The 23,921-nt window shown below is 39.1% G+C and overlaps 1 protein-coding gene and 1 long non-coding RNA gene across 3 annotated transcripts; both read right to left on the bottom strand.

The window, feature by feature from the left end:
• Positions 1–112: 112 nt before the first annotated feature.
• LOC109404503 (uncharacterized) lies at positions 113–9,973 on the bottom strand. Of its 2 annotated transcripts, none has more exons than XM_019677401.3 (6): positions 9,819–9,973; positions 9,419–9,662; positions 9,216–9,340; positions 980–1,071; positions 693–906; positions 113–629 (listed from the first exon to the last, which is right to left on the bottom strand). In XM_019677401.3, the coding sequence occupies exons 2-6, from the start codon at positions 9,556–9,558 to the stop codon at positions 238–240; spliced, it is 963 nt and encodes a 320-aa protein (XP_019532946.3). In that variant the 5' UTR covers positions 9,559–9,662; positions 9,819–9,973; the 3' UTR covers positions 113–237. The 2 variants fall into 2 exon arrangements, with proteins under 2 accessions (XP_019532946.3, XP_019532947.3); XM_019677402.3 differs by having other exon boundaries at positions 9,419–9,583; positions 9,819–9,957.
• On the bottom strand, positions 4,684–9,209 carry LOC134291164 (uncharacterized). Its single transcript, XR_009998946.1, has 2 exons — positions 5,013–9,209; positions 4,684–4,943 (listed from the first exon to the last, which is right to left on the bottom strand). It is a non-coding gene; the product is annotated as an uncharacterized LOC134291164 (long non-coding RNA).
• Positions 9,974–23,921: the final 13,948 nt, after the last annotated feature.

The following is a 23,921-nucleotide window of genomic DNA, read 5'->3' as shown; positions in this document are numbered from 1 at the left end:
CCTTGTCCATGTATATTTCGGCTCGTGACATGAAAACGGGTGACTTGAAGTGGGTGAAACCGTGTTATAAGTATGAGTCCCGATTGTCTAATAATAAAAAGGCTTCAAATGGTTATTTCTATTTCTAATCAACAATGGTTTATTTCCACAAACAAAATATTTACAAAACAATATTCCACGGTTTATTTTTTAGACAACCCGCATCGGGCTAATCGTCTTTGCGAATAAAATTCATGACTATAAAGAGCTATTGGGAAGTTTGGTACTGTCGGCCTCTACCTGGTAGATATTGTATTGTTTCTTCAACACAGAATGTACTTCATCCTTGCAAATGAACTTCAATCCATTTTGTTTGTACTGCAGATAAGTGCGAACAAAGTTGCGATTGGTTTCGTGCACCTTGGGATGTTGCAAGTAAGCCTCAATGTCCATCCATTCGCATTTGGAAATCTCCCGATCGCACTTTACGATTTCGGAGTTCTCTGGCGACAGAGCCATTACTATGTACAGATCGGAACATCCGAAGCCAGCACCGTGAGCGTGCCGCAAGGAAACTACGGATTCAAATTTGGTCTTTATGTTGGTTTCTTCCTGGACCTCCCGGATGGCTGCTTCCACAAAGTTTTCGCCTAGAAATGAAGAAGATTGTATCTGTTTATGCTGCCCTACCTGTAGTCTGTAGCAATATTTACAAGGTTCCACATATCCACCGGGGAGCTTCCACGATCCCTTGATCAATGCATTTTTCTCGCTGACCACGAGGATTTGGTTCATATCGTTTAGGACTAGAGCGCCGACTCCGACCATTGTGTGTGCGTAGGGTGGGATGTTCGGACTTTCATCGGACGGTAACCATCGGTACATCATAACGAAGTTGTCTTTGGCGTGATGAAATTTGAACTGACTCTGTAAATTACATGAATTTGTGAAGATAACTGTTTTGTCCTGTATGTATTATAATAGATGCAAGAGGACTTACATTCACCAGTTCTGGGACCCAATGGCTGGAGTTCAGGTAAACCTTAAACCATATGCCTCTTTTCTTATTGTCTGTCCAATGAGAGAGCGATTCTGAAATAAAAATATCAAAAATGTATTCTCAATGTTAGTTGCGACGATATGGAAGCATTTTTAACAAACATCGTTTGGGAACTAGCAACAAGTTAAAAATCCAGCAATTATCTAGCAGAACTTGTGTTCGAAAGCCACTATCACAAAATCTTTCGTGCTACTTTCGTTCAAAATAAGTTTTATATCACTTAAATTTAAGAGTTCTTATAAATTTTCTTGACCAGCGATCTGTATGGTATCTGTATGAGGTCAGGCATAGCTCCTTTATGCAGGACTCTGAATGTAAAAGCCTTGTACTGCGATTTGATGAAGTTGACGATATTATCCGGACGGAACTCCCTTGCGTCTCAGGGCACCCCACAGATTCTCATTCAGACGATCGGAAGCTTTTTCGTATAGTAAATAAATATCAAATATCAATACCGATGATACGGAGCGTGACAATATGGTTGACATGGTTTTGGCACAAAACGGCGAAGAACGTCTGAAGCCGACCAACTGATGGTCCACACATGATCTTCAGGCACGAAATTCTGCCTGATGCTGCTACCGGAGAGTCTCGTCTGTCTTTCCTGTATCCGATTTAGGATAACTTTGCAGAGTACTTTGAGAACAAAACACAGTACATGTAATATGATGCCAGTTGTCGCCCACTGTCAGATACCCCTTTTCTTAAGGACTTTCACTTAGACGCCCTGCATCCAGTCGGGCGGAAAAGTTGCGTTGTTCCAGATATTACAGAATAGGAGTTTATGCTACATTTGCGCGGATAGCAGCATGAGGACAGCTTCGAGCATCTCTGCTGATATACGAATGCGATCAACCTCTGAAGTCTTGTTGAACTTCGGATCCATGCTTCGGATGGATGTTTCAATCTCCTGCAGTGATGGTGTCTCAATGTTGACACGGTTGATGCGTAGTAATCTAAGCTTTTCATGCCGAGATGTGTATTATTGGTTGGACGTCTAAACTTGATGAAGTTGTTCGGAGTGCGCAAACTAATGTTTTAGATGGTCATTTGGGTCGGTGAGTAACTGTTCTCAGTATCGTCTTTTATCCTCGTCCTGACATCCTCGGATTCCAGAAATAAATATTGCCGGTTGTGGTGAGCGTGAGGAGAAAGCCGTCAGGGAGACTACCCACACTCGCTTGTCCCGTCTGCAGTAATCTTTAGTTCATTAAACTGAAACTAGGTATTCTGCGTATAGGAAAACACTATCATACTAATTTGGTAACATAAAATTAAGCAACATATTTTCCTCAACCTGATTTATAGTTTGAATAACTGCCAGGTTTAGGTTTACGTATTTAAAATTACAATTACAATTATCAACATTTATTGATGCCATTTATATTTAGCTGGCCTGGACTCTGGTTCTTGCCCGGTCCATCGCGGCCTTTGCTTCGCTGCACTACTCAACCTTCCGTCAGTTTGTACCTATCAATGATTCACTCCTTTCGCTGAGTATGTGCACAGCTCCCCCAGGTTTTAATAAAGGTATTCATGATGGCCGTCCTCTTCTACGTAGCTACCTTCCTGAACATACGCTTCTCGTACAATGATAAAATATGCCCAGAGAAGTGGGTACGGGAATCGAACCCTCCGTCTCTGGGTTGGCGACTCACAGCCTTATCTACAAAGCAAACTGAAGATCCCACACGGCTTACAACAAATTTCTCAACTTTAAGTAGGTATTCCGGCTGAATCAAAAGTATTTCATAGAGTTTGACACAAGTTTTGAATTTCTGAGGACTCCAGGAACTTTCCAGGATTTCGAGTTCAAAGCTCATAATAAAACTTGTAGTTGGGGAAATTTTCAGGTAACTTAGACACATATACATATAGGTTGTTTGGAGCCTTTCAGAATGGATGGGTCATTTGCATCGCTGAAGTATTCTCTCTTAGGCATGTTGGCAGGTTTCGGGATAACGTTGAAAGCCGAGCGAATGACAGTATACATACTGGAATGAACTTAAAAAAAACTTGAAAACTTAATTTAAGACTAGACTAGAAAACACAATTGCCGAATCCTCGAAGATTGGAAATTTAAAAATACATATGGTAGAAATGAAAGTGCTTATAAAGCTTAGTACATAAATCCATATTTTCTAAAATTAAAAAAAATGTCAATTTGAGCTGTACAGTTTTTTTTAAATTCCTTTTTATTCGTGAACTTTAACTTAAGCTAATTCTTCACACAGAGCTGTACAAACTCGTTGTACAAAAAAACAGCGATATTCCGCGTTTATGTTAGGCCGAATGTGTCACTTGGCCAAATGGGCCATTTGACTGAATAAGTTAGCCAAGAATGGGCAGCCTAGTTGCGTATACCTCGAAGAGCATCCTCCTATTTTTAAAAGAAGTAAACATCTCTGATAGAAGAACTAGTAATGCGCGACCACCCAGAATCATAGTTCAAGAAATATTTGTTTGCTTTAGATGCGAGGTAGGTATGTCGCACTGTATTTCCATCTGCCCTTTCTGGAGGAATCCCATTTCCCTTACCACTTCAACATAGACGGTATTGTGGCGATCCGTCTCGTGCCTCTTATGTCGCGTCGCTCGAAGCACTCTTCGTCTTCTGCCACCACTAGTGCTATAGCCACCATGTCCGCTAGTGCACATATCGCGTCCTTTGAGACCGTGCGGTATGCGCTGACAACCCTAAGGCACATCAGCCAGTGGGTACTCTCGAGTTGCATCACGTTTCGATTGACTACTAGCGCATTAGACCATGCAGCGGCGCTATACCGTAGTATAGAGATCGCTACTGCTTACACTTATTCGAGACTTAGCACTGCCGAGCACCAAAGATATCCGATTAACAAGATGGCCATGTGAGTGGGGTCCCCATATAAATCATAGGAAGCAAGTCTCTTTTGCGATTGTGCTGCCACGTAGGGGAACAATATAGAACTACAAAGCAATATGTTACAAAGCATACTAAGATTTTTCTCGAAGCAAATGACAATTGATTTGTTTTGAACCAGTCGATGGGAGATTCAAATGACTGAATACGATTGTGGCAAGGCAGGTTTTTCATTCAAAAAAGGTTAGAACATTTATCAAACGACAATTCTTGCTTTACATGGCTGCAGGCAATGGTTCCAATCCCTTGCAACCAGATGATGCACGGTTATTGAAGAAGCTCCAGGATCACGGTCGATGGAAGGACTTCGAATGGATTCAAGTGGCGGCTGATTCTTTCAATACAATTATTTATGATTTTGTTTGGATTTCATAGTATAGATTTTTGAATTATGTGCTTTTGTTAGGTTAGTTCACGCAGAAAAGAACAATAAAGATATCAAATACCACTTGAAACTATCATAAAATACCTCATTCTATTCTCGTGAGGGGCGTACTGGAGCACGAACTTTACTGGTAGGTATATGCAAAATGACAGACTGGGGGATCATAAGAGCAAATTTTGGGAAACGATGGTATATGGGCAATGGTCAGTCTGCCTCACCCAAGCTTGGAACATAACGAATAGTACAACATTATACAAAGCGTTTGCAAACATTTATTTTCAAATTTCGATTTTACATTTTATAAAAACATGAATCCAAAATACGATTTCAACTTCACAGTTCTTGCACAGTTCTGAGTTTTTCTATTGCCGCAGATGACTTGTCCGTCATATGCTACGACGTAACAACTAACCACGGATGGCAATATTAAATGCACAAATGCTCTGGCGCTGCTCCCAGGTTGCTCCCGCATTGTGTATCAGGATGCTCCAAATTGTCCGCCGCATTGCTCCTTGGTTGATCAGATTTCAACTTCCTGGAGCAAGTACAGCAGCTCTGCGCCCTCATTTTAAAACCGTGGCCTCACTGTTTTCGTGAATAGATCTTTTAGCATATTCCTAAAATAATTGATAATAGCTTTCAATACTGAATTAATAATATTTATTCAATTATGTAAAATTACCAACCTTTCATTTCCTCACAAAGTACAAACACTTGACAACTGAAAACAAATCTGTTGAGTTAGCAACCACCAAAAGCAAGGCATACTTCAACCTCTATCCCACTATTTAATTCTATATTCTTCCGTAAGCTTACTGATGGCGCTGCATTTGTGTTTCCAGGAATTATTGGAAGTTGAGGGGGTCTGCGAGCACTCAGCAAACTTGTTTTTCAACGGGATCTCAGCAATCGTGTTGTTTGTTTGCAGAGACTCAGGAAATGTTTTGCCGAAATTCACTGCCCATATTCGCATAGGTGACGTAAACGCCACATAGGTCAAAATCCACTTTTTTAGCTTAACATATCCTACACCATGTATAGCATATGCTCCAATTATTAAAAAAATGTGTTTGTTCTAAAACATGTGAGTAAATTGAAAAGAACGTTTTGACGTAACCACCATGTGGTCGCAATACTGACGTCTGTGTACAAAAAAACTAAATCTCCCCATAAAACGTGATTGAACATAATTTATTAAGATAATTTATTGACATAAACATAATTTATGTTTTAGATATCTAAATATTTAATTTCAGATGCCTGAAAATCATTTTCAATATTAACAACTTTCATAGTGAATATTATCAATTATGTTTAATATTTATTATGGATGCATTGTAGATACTGAAACATTTATGATGCTTTGCCAACAACATGCGAATAATTTAACAAATTGATACTTGAAAGCCTTCAACTCGTAATGGTGAGTCTACGTCGATTGAAGTAATCGTTTCCACTGGTCTTAGTCCTGGATCAATCGCTTCCAGTCGCCCTGAGGTTTTGGAGACCCTAAGGGCCGCAAAATGCAGTTGAAGAAGACCTAAAAGGCCCACGTGTGCGCCCTACCACGAAGCCAACGGATCCTTCCTGGTTCTCTGCTAATATGGTATAAGTTTGTCATTTCTCTGGCATACGAGCTACGTACCCAGCCCACCGCAGCCTGCCGTGTTTTATCCTTGTCATTATACACCAGTTAACCGATTTTGTCAGCCTGCTTCGGGGACACATTTTTTGTTCTCCTTAAATATCTAAATAGATTTTCAAGCAGTAGTTTAGTGATGAACATGATTGAATTAGTGAAGTTTGACCGTAAGTTAATGAGAGCAAACAATTTGTGGGGCTGACAAAATTGGGTTCATACTGTATCGATTTATTTACATACTTGGTACAATTTGTAGTTCATGCAACGCCGCCATATGCCGTTATCCTGGCTAGCAGCAAGTATTGTTTGCAGTTAACGTGCTTACTTTAAATTATTCTAAAATGGGTGTTTGTCAAATCTCCTAAGTATAGAATCCGAACACCTCATGTTTGAACAGTTTTATTTTTTTTTGTATGGATGGTTGTGGTAGATCTCTATCGCTTCCTCTGAATTACGACGTAAACTCCTCTAACCCCCGTTCAGCTACTTACTAAGTGCTTGAAGCAAACTCATTGAAACCCGAAACGTAAGTTTTTGTGGCACCTGATTGATTAATGAAATAGTAAACTCATGGTTAGCCACGAGTAAAATCATTCCACAGCAAAACTATTATAAGTTTTTCGTTTTGTTTCAAAACCATCATTGAAACAATACTACTGAACTGTTGTGGCTTTTCAGTCTAACAAAAGTGAAACGGTCAGGAGTTTGGCATAGCCGTTTTAATCCTGTTAGACTGAGAAAGCCACAACAGTTCAACATTTCTTCCCAGTCGTAAACACCCTCCAAAACTTAGATAAATTAAATCCATATCTCTCTGATGATGATGGGTGTATGAGCTTTTGATGTTTACTAATTTAATTGTAAAAACTTAGTGTAGAGGAATAGTACAAGGTTATTAAAATGAAATTAGTTTCGATACATTTCGAAATATGTCGAATATGAGAAAAAATAAATGAGGCCCGCGGGTGACACTTAATGTTTCAGTTTATCAAGTAAATCTCAAAAAATTGTAAATTTTACTAAGGTATTACTTAATAAATACGTACAACATCATATTTTGGATAAGGCATAAAATAACCTTTTCAACATACACATAGACTACCATGCAATTAGGTGCATTGGAAGAAGCCGTTAGGATCCACCGGAGAGCCTGGGGATTAATGTTAATTTCGGTATTTTGCACACATTAAACGAAATAAGCAAACTGGTCGGCGTAAAGTCAAATTGGACAAGGCGATTTTTTGGACAGGTAAAGATAAGCCAAGGAATCATAGTATTTCAAGAAATAATGCACATGCTCTGATATCCCAATTTCTTGCAGGATATTTTCCCATAATCATTGAAAAACAGTTGGTCCGGTCTGATTTAAAGCCGACCAACTGTGAATCTTACTACGATGCCCACGCTTTATGGTACGCTCGACCGCACTATCATATAGTTCACATTTTCAGAATGTGACGTGTTAGATTTTTTCTGAAACCACGGTTAGTACATCTTCTTTCGAGTCGGGACTGCTGCTTATCAACAAAGAATGTATTTAACGCACGAATACGGACATTCAGCCGGAGACCCGGGTTCGATTCCCGTTCCGGTCGGGAAATTTTTTTCGACTCCCTGGGCATGGTGTTGGTGTATCATTGCACTTGCCTCACAATATACAAATGCATGCAATGGCAGGCAAAGGAAGACCTTCAATAATTAACTGTGTTATGTCATTATCTGTTACCAGTAGGGATAAAGAGTAATCGGCGCGCCTTCTTTGTTGCTTGTTTTGTGCCTCTTTTGTCTGACAATTCTCTTCACTGCTGAAAACCCATAAAAAATACATATAATGGATCATTGAAGCCGACTTTTCCGCTACTCACCGCATCAAAACAAAAGCGCCACCGTATATGGACGGTAACACAGTGACAGCAGTCGAGTTACGTCAAACACACAAGGCTACGGTGGCACCATCTGTTCATTTCATAGCGGCCGTTTTAGTTATTTTAGTGATCCATTCACTCTATTTTATTGCGATCTTCCTTTTATTTATTTAGGGTGACTATCAGAGGCTGTCGGGCTAACTCGTAGATTACTTAATTGGGTGCTAATGTAACCAAATTCATATAAACCTACATAGGGGGATTAGGGGCATAATGGACACTCGGGGCGAAATGGACACCCCTGTTTTTGCCGAAACCGTTAACTTTAATGTAAAACTTTCAATGCATAAGTGTAAAGGAACAAGTCATTGTTCTATTTTGCAAAAGTACCATTTACATTCCTTCAAAATAACCAAAATATCATTGAAATTGGAATATGTTTTTTATATGGTGGGTTTCTTATAATTTCGAAGCAGCAGCAAATAAGGTATTACGAGTGTTTGAGTGTGTCCACCATGAAAACAAGTGAATTGTTACCTTATCTACATGTATACGGAGATTTAGCAATGGATGAAGTATTTTGTTTTTGATCAGAGTTTACTTAAAATAGCAAATTTAATGTTGTAGTCGATTCGGGGCGAAATGAACACTGGCAACTATGGATGGATGTACGCGCGTTGCATACTGTTAGGCGTTTTAGAGAGTTTGGAAAAAATCAACCCGATTATTTTAGCCCAAAATTTATTTAATTAACTTTGATGTTATGTAAACTCGTCTAAGATGGAGTATTATATCTATGGTATTGATCTCCGTAGGCAAATTACTTAACTGGTCGATATTATCAAAGATACAGCATAAAATATGCAGAGGTGTTCATTATGCCCCGATGGGTGTCCATTTCGCCCCGTACCTTTCCCGCCAGCCCCAAAAAACACATGGTTTACAATTCATTATTTCTTCACAATAATGACATTCGACTTACTGTAAATGATTGAAATACATAGGAAACAAGTTAAAGTTGTAAGCAAACTGATAATATGTTAAGTTTTTGTCTGTTATACAGGCCTAACATACTCATTTGCTTAGGGTGTCCATTATGCCCCTAATCCCCCTACAAACTGAAAAAAATCTGATAGTGCGCATAATGTTCAATTAAAAATGTCAGAATCGTTCCTTGATATGTTGCGATATCGACACTGACAATAAGATTCAGAGAACCAATGGAGCTTTAGACTCGCACTTCAGGTAAGTATTCCATAAGGATTGATAAGAGTTGTATGTACATTATACATACACGTAATAATGAAAAAATAATTTCCGATTGGTTAACGTATGACCCACTTTTAAATTAGCATGATTTGGACAAGACACAGCATACTTACTTTGCAAGACTGACGAAAACTGCTCTGGATGGCACGTTTCGAGATTCGAGTCGACTGTAATCCCATTGAATCGATCGGAAACTCCTTTGAAAATCCCTTCCGGTGCATCTTGGACGGCAACATATCTAAAAGGTGTGATACACGTCATAAGTGTCCAAAGTCTGGATTCGGCGGCAATCATTATCAATTCAAATCAGTTATACTTATTGAACCAGCTGTCTGCAGCATTCAACACGGTATCAGCTCTTTCGCTCATTTTTCTGGCGTACAGCTGAACTAGCGGCACAGCGGTGTTGAGTTTAAACCGGGTCAGTAAGCGAGTACGACTGAGCACACTTGTCATTTAACTTTCTTGCAAACAAAAGGAACTAAAATGATAAGCACTGTCTTACTGCGGATCACGCTAACTCATTAACATTCGCCTAATGTGTAGACCAGAAGAGTTCACTGCAATGGGATTATTAGAGTAGAGCTAGTGATGCAAGGTCAGCACGTATTCCAGTGATTGAAATATAGCGATCCCATTGTCCACTTTGTCGGATCCGACGCAAATCGTGTCACGAGAGTGGCGAGCTAGCAACGCTCGTGCACAAAGATACCTACGACTAAAATCACAATGGTCTCGAGAACAATTGAGGTGAATCTCCGCGAATGGCAACTTCTGAGGGAGATAACCGAATATCTCCGTCCGTCTGAATGGTTTATATAAACCATATAAACAAATGACGCACCCACACACTACAAGGTTGCGATAACACACCTCCTCAATGGGTCATGCTAAAACCAGATGATTGAAATCAATGTGTCTGAGCGGATTTTCAGGTGAGGTAATTAATCCTATGTGTTGGTGCCGTTTATTCTGGTAACCGCTGCCTTTTTAAGGAAATATGCACATAACATACTATGTACAAAGTATAAGCAATGTTGAATATGCAAATTTAATTATTTGTTTTTGATCTTATTCTAGATATTGTCATATTATGTGAAAATTGAAACCAGTCAATTTAACTGAGTGTAAATTTGAAATTATATTGCTTAATTTTTCAAATTTATTTTTAATGCATTTGGATTCATTATCTTTACTTGAAAGAAAACGAAAATTTTAAATAGAGCCAGCATGAACTTAAGGTTGTATATCATTATAATATAGAAATGATAGTAAACAAATACAGGATCAATTATTGACATTACTTCGTTATTACTCCGTTTTAACGGGTAACCATTTTTTTTCTCAACGAAGGACAACTGTTCCATCCGTTTAGCAGGGCAGCACAAACAATTTCGTCCTACTCAAAACATTGAATTGAAACACCGTGACCCAATTATCAAGTCTGTGAAGATTTGATTTCTTTTCCTTGTTTGTAAAAATGGGACATCGAATGTTATGTGGTATACTCCGCATGTATATTGCATATAGGCAATATGGCATGTGCTACGCTCACTACAGTGAGGGCGGTTTTACTGAACCTTTTCTCTTTCAATTTCTGCTTTGGGGTTGTTTTCCAAACGTATACAGTATACTGTGTATATCTGTATACAGATGCCTGGGACACGTTTCGAAAATAATCAGGTTGTGCTGGTGAAGTTACTCTCTACTGAAAGAGCGTGCCTATAAATTAACTCTCACGTGCCTACTTACGTACAAAGGAATACATTGAATATTTTACTCAAGTTATAGGTTTTTTCTTGAATACACGTTACCAATAATTAGCATTGCCTTTTTGCTGAATTGTGATCTCTTTCTAAGTCAGAATAACTGTATAGATCGGCATGTTTAGAGCAATGAAATCAACATTCAAAAGTATATAGGTGCCTTTGAATCGAATAAACCTGCTTTAAGTCGTTTCGGGAGCGGTTTGGAATTTGATTTTGAAGTTGAAACTTCTATCGAACTCATAGTAGAGATTTTGGAGGAGAAGAACACAGTGTAGGTGGCCATGCTGCAGCATGGGACTAGACAGAACGTAGAACGTTACAGAACGGAGCGGAAGCAGCAGTTTCGCCTCTTTCGGGAGAAAAAATGTCGCACGGAGGAAGCGGAGTGTGTGTGTTGTTCTCAAGAATCACGATAGTTTATTTGTTTGTTTTTTTACTATCAACAGGCTAACTTATGCCCTAATGATATTGGATCTACATAAAATCAATTTAAAATTATTCCTAAGTACTGCCCTTGACAGGTGAAAGTCGAAACCGTCAGCAACCCTATTAAAAAGTCTAAGAAGGCCAAAAAAGGGAGCCGTAAGCGGCATAGTTCGTGCGACGGACAGGAATTTCCAAAAGCCGGTGGTTTCGTAGAGCTCTACTTTGCACATGCAGTTGGATATTGGTCAGCAAAACCGGGCAATCAATCCTTGATGTTAACACATCTGAGATGAACAGAGCTCGGGCCACATTCCGACGAATCGATAAACTGTCCAAATGGATGAGTTGACAACGACTCTCGTAACTGGGTAGATGAAACGGGTCTCTCCATGGAAGACGATGGAGAGCGAAACGGATGAACCTTCGTTGTACAGCTTCAATTCTATCCACTCCGTTACAGTAGTAAGGATGCCATAACGGCGAACAATACTCTAAACTTGAGCGCACCAGAGAGCAATACAACTGCTTCAGGCAATAGATTTTGGTGAATTCTTTTCCGACACGGAACAGGAAGCCGAGGTTTCTGGACGCCTTTCCGACAGCATACGATATGTGCTGCTGAAAAGACAACTCACTATCCAGCTGCACACCTAGATCCTTAATGCAATAAGTCCTTTCAATGGAAGTGCCGAAGAGATCATACACTCAGCGAAGTAAACTACCGAAATTTATCAAAATACCTTATAAAATTTAGCCATAACTGTAAAGTATGGATGCCATAAGAATACCTTATGAAAATTGAGCATGCTTATTATGACCTAATTACATAAGTTAAACTTATGAAAAGAGCAGAGAAATCGTAAAATGATGCAGACTGGAATCGATCCATGAACATCGAGATCACTGAGCTCGTGCCCAACCCACGCGGCTATCGACGCTTGTGAATTTCGTGTTGCTAAATGTGTATAAAAGCCAAACTGTGAGTCGATTTTGCGCCATTAACTGACATAATGAAACTCATTCTAGCCGTTATGAATTGTTTAAAGGCCATTTCATAAGTTAGATCTTATGATAATCTTAGGTTTATTTGCCTGAGTGTAATTGAACTGCAAAGAATCCTTTTTTTTTCGAGAAAGTTATAACGGCAAACTTGTTGGGGTTTACCTTTATCCGGTTTGTAGCGCACCACTCTGCAAAATTGATTAGCTGCTGCTGGAGAAATCGGGCATCGGCAGGTGAACTAATTTGAAAATAAATTTTCATATCGTCTGCGAAGGACAAGCGAGGAACCTTCAATTTCTCATTAGCATCATTGAAGTATATAAGAAAGATCAGGGGACCAAGGTGGCTACCTTGGGGAATCCCAGAAGGAGCATCAAAAATACGTGAAGTTACATCTCCAATTCTTACGGTGAGCTGGCGGCCGATGAGATACTAACGCAGCCAACTATCAAATCTACCACCGAAGCCTAGTTTTGCTAATTTGGCAATCGTAATTTCAAGATGTATGCTATCGAAAGCGGCCGAGAGGTCCAAATAAAACGCATCAGTTTGTTTAGCTTTACAGAAACCATTAATTATACGATTATACGACGTAAACGACAGCAGATTGGTTGTAGTAGATCGCTTTGGCATAAATCCATGTTGATTTTCATCGATGTAGTGACGACAATGGCTTAAGATCGGCACAAAAATCGCAAGTTCAAACAGTTTTGCAACTGAGCTCAGGGCGGAAATACCACGGTAGTTCTCGACGCACATTTTATCCCCTTTTTTATGAACAGGGAACAAAAATGCAGATTTTCATAAGGTAGGAAACTTGCCGCTGGTTAGCGACAACCCAAAGATACGTTGGAGAGGAACGACCATGCTAACGGCACACTGTTTCAGCAAAATGGGCAGGATCCCATCGTGCCCCACGGTGCAAGCAGCATTGAGTTGGTCATGGCCCGCATGATCATTGATTCATCAACCTCGATGTGTGTAAAAGACTCGCCGAGAAAGGGCACATCTTCGACTGCAGCTTCGACTTGTCGGGGAGTAATTGCTTCATTAGAAAAAAAAACGCTTCCAAATTTATCGGCGAAAAAGTCGCAGACGGTTTAAGGGTCAGAGCTCCAGGTATCATCGTGTATCATCGTGGTGGGCAGGCCAGCTTCCTTTCTTTGGTCGTTCACGAACTTCCAGAAAGATTCCGAGTTTGATTTCAATTTTAATTACATATTTTTAATACATGGATAGCAGGATTGGCTCATGCGTTGATATGCATTGTTTAGTCGAACATAATAATTTCTTAACGACAAAGTCCGGTGCTTGGAATAATGTCGCAACGCTGCCCTTTTTGCAGCTTTCATTGATCGTAGCTCCGTTTTTTGCCATGGAGCATGATTGTGCTCAGAACTAACTCGCTTCGGCACATGACGATCAATTACGTAATTCATAATATTGGAGAATGTTTCCACTGCAGCATCAACGTCGTCATTATCTAAAACATCTACCCAATCTATGGTCGATAGGACGTCAGAAATGGTGTTAAAGTCCGCACGTTTAAAATCGTAGTACACTGCAGCGGCAACTTGACGGAAACTGTACCTCGCCCGGTATTCGAAGACTAGGTGGAGAGGAGGGTGGTGACGAGCGAGTTTGACGAGCGGAGCAGCAACCTCAGAGATTACAGGAGCACGATCGGCGTTGCTAATGAACCAAAGGGGCAGATAGACTACACATATGAAAAGTGAACGATCCACTAGACGAATTTCGACCCACACTTGTTCAACACTTAACCACGAGTTATTCGGGACCATGCGCGGCTCCAATTGATGGAGAATTGCAAGAAGAACTCCACCGCCAGAGGTTTTGTTACTGTTGGATAAACAGCGGTCGCAGCGGAAAACGGTGTACTCGTTATCGAAAACCTGCGATGATGTGGTTCTGTCATTCAGTCACGTTTCAGTAAGAGCGATAATGTCGTATCTGTGATCAGCACTGGGCAACAAATATTCGTTAACAGTACCGTTCTTTCCACCCACATTTTGGTAGAAAACATGCAAGTTTGTGACATGTCCGTTATCACCACTATTCCGATCATAAACTGAAACTGGATCACGTCGAAGCTTCAGTGGTACCGGACGAGTCGGCAGATGGCACGGGATCGCAGCCGGTAGATCGTGTTGAGCTAGAATCGGAATGGTCTTCAGAGGTAGGTCGACTGACAAAACACGCATACTTGCCTGGAGGTGCAGGCTGGAAGCCCCTTCCAAACCGCCGTGGACAGGACCAGGACGACTGCGACGGCAGCTGGCAGGGTTGATGCGGTTGACTGGAGTTGGCTCAACTGTCACGGGGTCAGAAGGGGCTCCCAAAGTGCTTCTTTGCGTGCCCATTGACACTCCAAGTGATTTAGATGATGCTGTTGATACTACAACGACCTTCATCATGGAAGATTTTGAAGAAGCATGCCCTCTACGGTCTGTGAAGATCACAAGAGGAACCCCTTGGTGAAACTCTGATCTGGCGAAACTCAGGAAACAATGTAGACAGAGTTGGAACAGACGACGTTCGGCTGGTTAGGAGGCTTTCAGGTCGGCTCGCAAGGCCTACATGAAAGCGCTCCGGTCTGCTGAACGATCCGGCTGGGAAAACCTTTGTACAAATGTTTCCAGTTTGAGTGAAGTCAGTCGGTTAAACAAAATCCTTGCGAAATCTAAGGATTTCCGAGTGAACGAACTTCGTTTGCCAAATGGCGATCGAACTTCTTCTGATAAGGAAGTTCTGGAATGCTTATTCAGCACACACTTCCCTGGATGTGTGGATATTACATCTTCGGATGTACCTGATGTCTTTTCTTGTAGTTATGGTTCCCTGGCTTCGGATCGAAGTATTGTTACTATAGAATCGATTGAGTGGGCACTTAATAGCTTTGCTCCTTTCAAATCTCCTGGGGCAGATGAGACTTATCCAATTTTGCTTCAGAAGAGATTTGATTATTTTAAACTTGTTTTGAAAAAAACAAAATACTTGTTTTGCAGTTTTGCTACAGGGTATGTTCCCAAATCTTGGCGGGATATTACTGTGAAGTTTATTCCGAAAGTGGGTCGTGCGTCGTATGAAGAAGCAAACAGTTTTAGACCTATCAGTTTGACCTCTTTTCTTCTGAAATGCTTAGAACCCATTGTGGATCATCACATCCATGATGTTCATTTGGCCAACGTGCCTCTTCATGTAAACCAAAATCCTACCAAACTGGTAAGTCCACTGTGACTCTTTTACATAATGTTGTTTACGATATCGAGAAAGCATTCGCTAAAATGCTATCTTGTTTGGGTGTTTTCTTAGATATCTAGGTTGCCTTTCGATGCCATATTGGAAGCTGCACGGAGTCATAGTATATCTCTAATGATTTCCAACTGGATTCATCAAATGCTCTAGATCCGATATTTCTTCTCGATATTGCGTCCATGAGGACCAAGGAGGAGTCTTGTCACCGCTTTTGTGGAATTCAATCATAGTGGTTTTTCTACTTATGGTTTGCCGACGACAACCTAACATTGTTAGTTGGTATGTGAATCACCACCCTTTTTTTTTTTTTTTTTTTTTTTTTTTTTTTTTTTTTTTTTTTTTTTTTTTTTTTTTTTTTTTTAGCTCCTGATGTGGGACGGACGTTTATCTAGTAGATAATAATTTTAATGTCAATCGTAATTTCTCTGCATGTTGGTCTAAGTCTTTCGGTGCGTCTCGATTCCGCGTATGTCCATCAGCGTTCTAACTTCGTCATATTCTAATTAAAATGTGCTCTAACAAAATCAATAGTCAAACGTTTAAATTCTGCGAGATTCGTCGTATCCTCGGCCACTTGCGGCAACGAGTTAAAAAATTTAAATCCTCTATAATACAATGATCTCTGGGTGGTGGTTTTCAAATATCGTGGAAGTCTGAAGTCTGCAGCTCCTCTGGTATTGTGTCGATGAACATCGTTATTATACTGAACTCCTTGTTCCAAATATGCAGGCAGTTTTCCCGTTTTCATTTTGTGGAGAAACACTAAACAGTTGTAAATAATCCTTTGTTTTACTGAAAGCCACTGCAGCATATCTAGCATCAGCGAACTAGGTGTGTATCTGCTGCATCTTAGCACAACTCGCATTATTTTATTCTGTAGCCTTTGTAGCCTTCGTAACTGTGTGTCTGATGCAAATATCAAAACGGTAGAGCAATAGTCTAGATGAGGCATAATAACTGATTTGACGTAGGCTAACTTGGACGAAAACGTAAGACTTTTATTAATTCTACACAATACTCCACATTTTCTGGCCACCTTTTTGATTACATAGTCAACATGTTCAATAAAATTCAGCTTTTCATCGACCTGCACTCCAAGATATTTGGTACAGTTTACTCGTTCTATCTGTTCTCCATTCATTTCAAGTGTAACATTCAAATCAACTCGTTTGTTTCCAATTATCATGAATTTAGTTTTCAAAACGTTCAAACAAAGTTTCTTGCTTTTCAAATATTCCGATAATCGGGCCAAATCTGCTTGAGCCTGAGAAATAACATCCTCCAAATTACGTCCACTCCAGTATACTGCAGAGTCATCGGCAAACAACTTCAAAATTCCTTGTAATAAACATCTTTTCATGTCGTTTATATACAATATAAACAGCAACGGGCCTAGCACACTGCCTTGCGGAACTCCTAGATTGCAATCCCTTTGCGACGAAAATTCCTTGCCGTATCTGGTGACTTGTGTCCGGTTTAACAGATAGCTACGAAACCATTCCAAAGCTGTTCCACGAATTCCCAAACGAAATAACACCTCCACAAGCTGAACTCGATCAATCGTTTCAAAAGCTCTTTTCAAGTCCAGAAAGACTGCTACGGTATAACAACCATCCTCTATGTTCAACTTCCATTCCCTCAAGATTTGATTTATTGCTGTCTCAGTTGAATAACTCTTTCTAAACCCAGATTGCTCAGCAATTAGAATATCGTGGTTGTCAATAAACTCCATCAGCTGCTTCTTAACAATTACCTCAAGTACCTTTTCTTGTAGCTGAAGCATATTGATTGGTCTATGCAGATTTCCTTCCTTCGTACCGTTCACTTTGGGAATAGGCACTACCGTCGATTTCTTCCACGAACTAGGTACAATTCCTGTTACTAAGCTTTCATTGATGATTTCTAGAAGAATTGGCATAGTCACCTTCAGCCCATCACGAAAGACTCGTGTGGACACATCTCGAATACCACTCGAACTTTTCAGATCTTTAACTATCTCGGCTAGATCATCCACTGTCACAGCAGAAAAACTTGCTAAACACTCGTTATGAAGTTGCTCTGGTATGAAACGTTCAACATTCACAGCAGCAATTCCATTATGTATTTCAGTAATGCTGTCCACAAAATAATTGTTAAATTTCTCAGCGATGACCTTTTCATTCACTTCATCAATGCACCTGATGCAAAACGCCCTTCAGGTAGTTGAGGGTTGGTGTCGGAAAAGCGAAACCGTAATGGTGTTCGACCTTTGCCTCTCTTTGATTCTGAAATCGATGTGACTGAAGGTAAAGTACGTTGGAGTTATTCTTGATTCCATGCTTTCCTTGACCCTTACATTGAGTTCAGAATCAAGAAAGCTTGTATGATCTTCGGGCAATGCCGGTGAACCTTTGGTGCAACTTGGGGTCTAAAAGCCAAGTATATCAAATGGATTTACACAACTGTGGTTCAGCTAATATTGACCTATGGATGTCTTGTGTGGTGGCAAAAGGGCGAAATGTTAACGGTCCAATCAAAGTTAGGCCCTCTCCAAAGGATGTGCCTAATGGCGATGTTTGGAGCGTTCTCTTCAACTCCCATTGCAGCGCTCGAAGCTCTCTTTGACGTTGCTCCACTACACATTCATCTCAAACAAGAAGCACTTTCTTTCTCTTACCATCTACGGGTGCTCGGTCTACAAGAGGAAAGTCCTGTGAACCGCACATCAACACACACCTCGTTGTTTCCACTTTTGGTAAATTGGGACAAAGCTGTCTTTACTCCAAGTGATCTTACAATTGCTTGTAATTTCCCATTTTCCACGAAATCCTCTTCCCGGCAAGAGTGGACATCTGGATATCTGGAAAGAAGTATTTCAGACGGCATCGTATGTTACACTGATGGCTCCCTTCTCGAAGGTCGAGCAGGTGCTGGTGTTTATTCTCGTGAGCTAAGGCTGCATCAGTCTTATTCACTTGGTAGAAATTGCACCGTTTTTTCAGAGCCGAAATCTTTGCTCTTATGTGCGGAGTGCAATCAGCGCTTCAGCAGCGCGTAATGGGCAAAGTAATATACTTCTGTATCTGTTCAGATAGCCAGGCTACTATTTAAGCACTTGTTTCGGCCAACTCTAGGTCGAAGATAGTTATCGCCTGTCGAACTCAAATTGGGGTGCTAAATTCAGCAAACGCTGTTCACCTTGCATGGGTACCTGGCCATTCTTCCATCGCTGAAAATGAATTGTCTGATGAGTTAGCTGGCACTGGAGCATCACATGACTTCATTGGTCCTGAGCCAGCTATTCCGATATCGAAGTGTTGGGTAAAGCTTCAGATTCACACCTGGGCTGCCACTCAACACAGACAATACTGGAATAGTTTGGAGTCATGTCGTCAAACCAAATTGTATTGTACTGAGCCATCTCCAAGGGTGGCGAAGTATCTTACAAATCTGTCAAAGCAGAATTGTAGCACTCTGGGTCAAAGCAATGACTGGCCCCTGCCGACTTAGCTATCACATGGCGAATGTTCAGCAAGCTGATTCATTTGCATGTGATAGCTGTGAATCCGATTATGGAAGTTCGTATCATTTGATATGTAACTGTCCAGTTTTTGCGCAACTGCGTTTAGATAAACACTTATTTAGTGAAACTGACTTCAGAAACCTGAATCTTTAGGATATTCGGTTGTTCTTAACCCACTGCACAGTGGCTGATTTCGTCATTTTAGCGCGCTTAATTAATAACTTTTTTGCTATGAAGTTTAGCGTCATGGTGTCTTCGGGAAAGTTTTTCACTATAATAAGGAGCTTCTTTTGAGCTTCTGTGAAAAATGATCAATCCCCCTAAAAGTGAGATAGAAAATTTATTTTTTGAATTTTTCAAGATACGAGTTTGGTGTCTTCACAAAAGTTCTAGAAAATGTTGTTTGGAGCAACTTTGCCGAAGACACCAAGTTTGTAACTCCGTTACTTTTCAAGATACGTTACGTTTTCTTTCATCGACCCCTTGAAAAAGGTTTTTGCGCAATAACTTCCTAAAAATTGATTCTACAATTTTCCCATGTTCTACAAAGTTATAGATGATGGTAAAACACACAACTTTGCGGATTATGACATCCCGCTAATTCCAAAATTAAAATAGTTATAATGGTTTTTATAGTTTTTTGGGCCATATTTCAAGCATATATAACTTAGCTATAGGCAAATATATGCAAATTTCCTTTTACGCATGTGAAAGTACATGTAATTGCCTCTCTTAGAAAGCCAAAATCATCAAACTGTAAGAAACTGTAAGATGGTTTTTGTATAGAAACTTAGATCCATTTATGTTACTCTTATATGGGATTTATACAGGGTGTTAGGTTCGTGCGTGCAAACTTTTTAAAGGGTGATAGAGGACCATAAAAGGTGAAAAAAATTGTTCTACGGATATGGTCAAATCTCAACCGTTACGTAGTTATTGAACTTCCCATGTTTTTTTCTCTAATTGCCTTAACTGGCCATATCTTGAAAATGGTCAAACTTATCGCAGTTTTTTGACCCTTATTCGAAAGATTATTGAATTTTCTATCAAATGGCATCTTTTAATCGATTGGTTTAGTTAATTAACTAAATTTTCTAGAACAAATAGCTCAAAAGTAGAGCGTTTTTATTTGTTTTTGTCAATTATCTTTGAAACATGCGTAATAAATTAAAATTCTTTCTTCGGCAAAGTTATGGCCCCTGTTTCACTCTACAATTCGTTCTTTGACATCAAACTTCTAGCTCTTATCGTTTTCTTGTAATTTTGATCTAAATGTGCGGGACAGTGCGCAAAAGAGTACTTTCCTTGACAATTACAAATTTATGATCTGAAATGCGATGTTTAAATCAAAATTGCAAGAAAACGATAAGAGATAAAAGTTTGATGTCAAAGAACGAATTGTAGAGTGAAACAGGGGCCACAAATTTGCGTAAGAGAAAATTTTAATTTATTACGCATTTTTCAAAGATAATTGACAAAAACAAATTAAAACACACTACTTTTAAGCTTTTTGTTCTGGAAATCTTAGTTATTTAACTAAACCAATTGATTCAAAGATGCCATTTGATAGAAAATTCAATAATCTTTCGAATAAGGGTGAAAAAACTGCGACAAGTTTGACCACTTTCAAGATATGGCCAGTTAAGGCAATAACAGTCAAAAACATGGGAAGTTTAATAACTACGTAACGGTTGAGATTTGACCATATGCGTAGAACAATTTTTTTCTCCATTTATGGTCTTCTATCACCCTTTAAAAAGTTTGCACTCACGAACCTAACACCCTGTATATATTTTCAACATATTTATATGACATTTCATGTCAGTTTGCATTTTTATTGTTATTGTAAGTGTGTGTTAATATAAAGAAAGGTTTGTGGTGCATTTTGGATCATTCGTGAAGTACGTTACATAAATACTTACCATCTAATTCTTTTGTCTTACTAACTCAAGTGCTCCACGTAGTCCACGAAAAGAGCGAATGAAGTGCCATTTCTTAAAAAAAATCCAAACTAGCGCGTGACATATTCTGTCAACGCTCTCACTAGTACATATCTATGTCTACATTGGTTATAGTAAATTATAAATCTTATTACACTTCAAAGCAAGCTGCTGTTAAATCGTGATCCGACGAAAGAAGTTTCAATTTATGCGTTTTTTTTTCGTGGATTACGTGGAGCATTGTGAGTTAGTAAGAAAATAGAAGTAGTTGGTGAGTTTTTATGTAACGTACTTCATGAATGATCCAGAATACACAACAAACTTTTCATTATATTAACACACACTTACAATAACAATAAAAATGCAAGCTGACATGAACTGCCAAATAAATATGTTGAAAATATGTATGAATCCCATATAAGAATAACATAAATGGATGTAAGTTTCTATACAAAAACCATCTTACAGTTTCTTACAGTTTGATGATTTTGGCTTTCTAAGAGAGGCAATTACATGTACTTTCACATGCGTAAAAGGAAATTTGCATATATTTGCCTATAGCTAAGTTATATATGCTTGAAATATGGTCCAAAAAACTATAAAAACCATTATAAAAATTTTAATTTTGGAATTAGCGGGATGTCATGTTCTGCAAAGTTGTGTGTTTTACCATTATCTATAACTTTGTAGAACATGGGAAAATTGTAGAATCAATTTTTAGTAAGTTATTGCGCAAAAACCTTTTTCAAGGGGTCGATGAAAGAAAACGTAACGTATCTTGAAAAGTAACGGAGTTACAAACTTGGTGTCTTCGGCAAAGTTGCCCCAAACAACATTTTCTAGAACTTTTGTGAAGACACCAAATTCGTATCTTGAAAAATTCAAAAAATAAATTTTCTATCTCACTTTTAGGGGGGTTGATCATTTTTCACAGAAGCTCAAAAGAAGCTCCTTATTATAGTGAAAAAATTTCCCGAAGACACCATGACGCTAAACTTCATAGTAAAAAAGTTATTAATTAAGCGCGCTAAAATGACGAAATCAGCCACTGTGCACTGTGGTAAAGAGCTATAGGCTCTCTTTCGCTTTATGTGTTATTACAGTGCCCTTTTCAGGGCGCTGTTTGAACCCATTGTGGTACGCTTATGCGTTAGGATATTTTTATATTTCTCTACCTGTCCTTATCCCCATCCTTATCATTATTTCCTTCGTTTTCCCTCATGTAGATGATGAAATAGGCTATTATTATAGCGGTGGCACATATGTCCCAAATGGAGGATAACGTGCCTCTGGAGCAGGCCTTCTGATACCAACGTAATAAATTTTAAGTGGTAAAATTTTCATCAAAATCGGTTGACTACTTTTTTATATACTTCAAAACTCAAAACGCTTCAGAGTGAATTTTAGGAACTTCTCAACTATTTTAAGGTCCGTTTGCACTAGTTCGACTACAAAACTGTCAATACTGCTGCGATTCTCAAAAAAAATTGGACAGTGTTGGCCTAATATAAGAACAAGTTTTCAATCAAATTTTGGGCCATTTTGGCTCAACACTTCCAAAGTTACAAAACTTTGAATGTCACAATAAAATAAAACATTTTTGCTTATTGCAACCAGGGATGGCATTCACCATTTGCAAAGAGTTACATTCACTTGCTACTATCTCAGTTCATAAGCATGCTATCAAAAAACAATGTATGGATGACTTTTACCTTATAGTTTTATCTGAAAGTTTGCCGAATATCATAAGGGTCGCACACGCATGCTTAACTCGTGAGCGAGCTGTGAAAGCAACTCTCCACGCCGTGAATGTAATTTACATTCACGGCGTGGAGAGTTGCTTTCACAGCTCGCTCACGACTTTGGTATACGTTTGCGACCCCAATGTTATTTTGCAAACTTTCAGATAAAATTACAAGGTTAAATTCATCCATACATTGTTTTTCGATAGCATGCTTCTGAACTGAGATAGTAGCAAGTGAATGTAACTCTTTGCAAATGGTGAATGCCATCCCTGATTGCAACTTTTGGCTTGATATACGACTACAACTTTTTATCCGTTAGTGTTACGTATATGTAAAATATTTGTTATTTTTATTCCATCATTACTAAACCGATTCTTATGAAATTGTGATGGCATCATCTACACACAATAAACTGTTGCTGGTTGAAAAATCAGCCATTTTGATGCATGTAATTAAAATTTATACAATATTTTCTGTGGTGCAATTTGACGCGGGGCACCCTTTAGAGTGAATCTGTTTGTCTGTGGTATTTATTTATTTGTTTATTAATTCAACGGACTGTTTTTAGTAATGAGGCCGTTACACTGTTTGTCATTATGTCAAATATTTGCCATCGAAGTCCGACATTCATCCAAGGTTGCTTTGATTCACATTGTGTAGGTCATTTGTTGGGCTTGTTTGACCAATATTTGTCATGTCTAATGGGACTTTAAGATTTTTAAAGTGAAGTTGTAAGGTTACTGTGTGTCTGTTTATTATTATTTTTTTTTTTGCTATTTCGCAGTTCTAGAGTATGTTTTCTAAAAGTGTCCATTATACTCCGAATTCACCTACTGATGAAGCAGCACGAGACTTTATCAACCGCTTTCTTTTTAAGTTTTTTATGCCATACTTTATCGCGTGTTTATGGATTCGTAATCACAATAAAATATGTATAGGTATATTCCATTATGATGGAGTCACATTCGTTAAGGTGCTCTTGATAGGGCAACATTCAATTCTACCCAAAACGTATGGATTCAGAAGCAACGCAACGGTCAGAAATATTGAACGACATATGATACCCACAAGTGCAATTCTTCCTCTCCAGCCAATATATAACAATTCCAATCAGATGTAGGAGAATTGCATACCAAATATCACCTGTTGCCACATAAGG

The sequence above is a fragment of the Aedes albopictus genome, chromosome 3 (assembly GCF_035046485.1).
Source record: "Aedes albopictus strain Foshan chromosome 3, AalbF5, whole genome shotgun sequence".
NCBI classification, from domain to species: domain Eukaryota; kingdom Metazoa; phylum Arthropoda; class Insecta; order Diptera; family Culicidae; genus Aedes; species Aedes albopictus.
This window is presented reverse-complemented; position numbering and strand designations above follow the sequence as displayed.

Excerpts from the sequence above, each read along its gene's own strand:
- LOC109404503 (XM_019677401.3), bottom strand. The coding sequence starts at position 9,558 with ATGACAAGTGTGCTCAGTCGTACTCGCTTACTGACCCGGTTTAAACTC. Across the intron at positions 1,072-9,215 it reads GTTTTCGTCAGTCTTGCAAA|AATCGCTCTCTCATTGGACA; the intron begins GTAAGTATGCTG and ends TTTTTATTTCAG. Across the intron at positions 630-692 it reads CGGTGGATATGTGGAACCTT|GCGAAAACTTTGTGGAAGCA; the intron begins GTAAATATTGCT and ends CTTCATTTCTAG.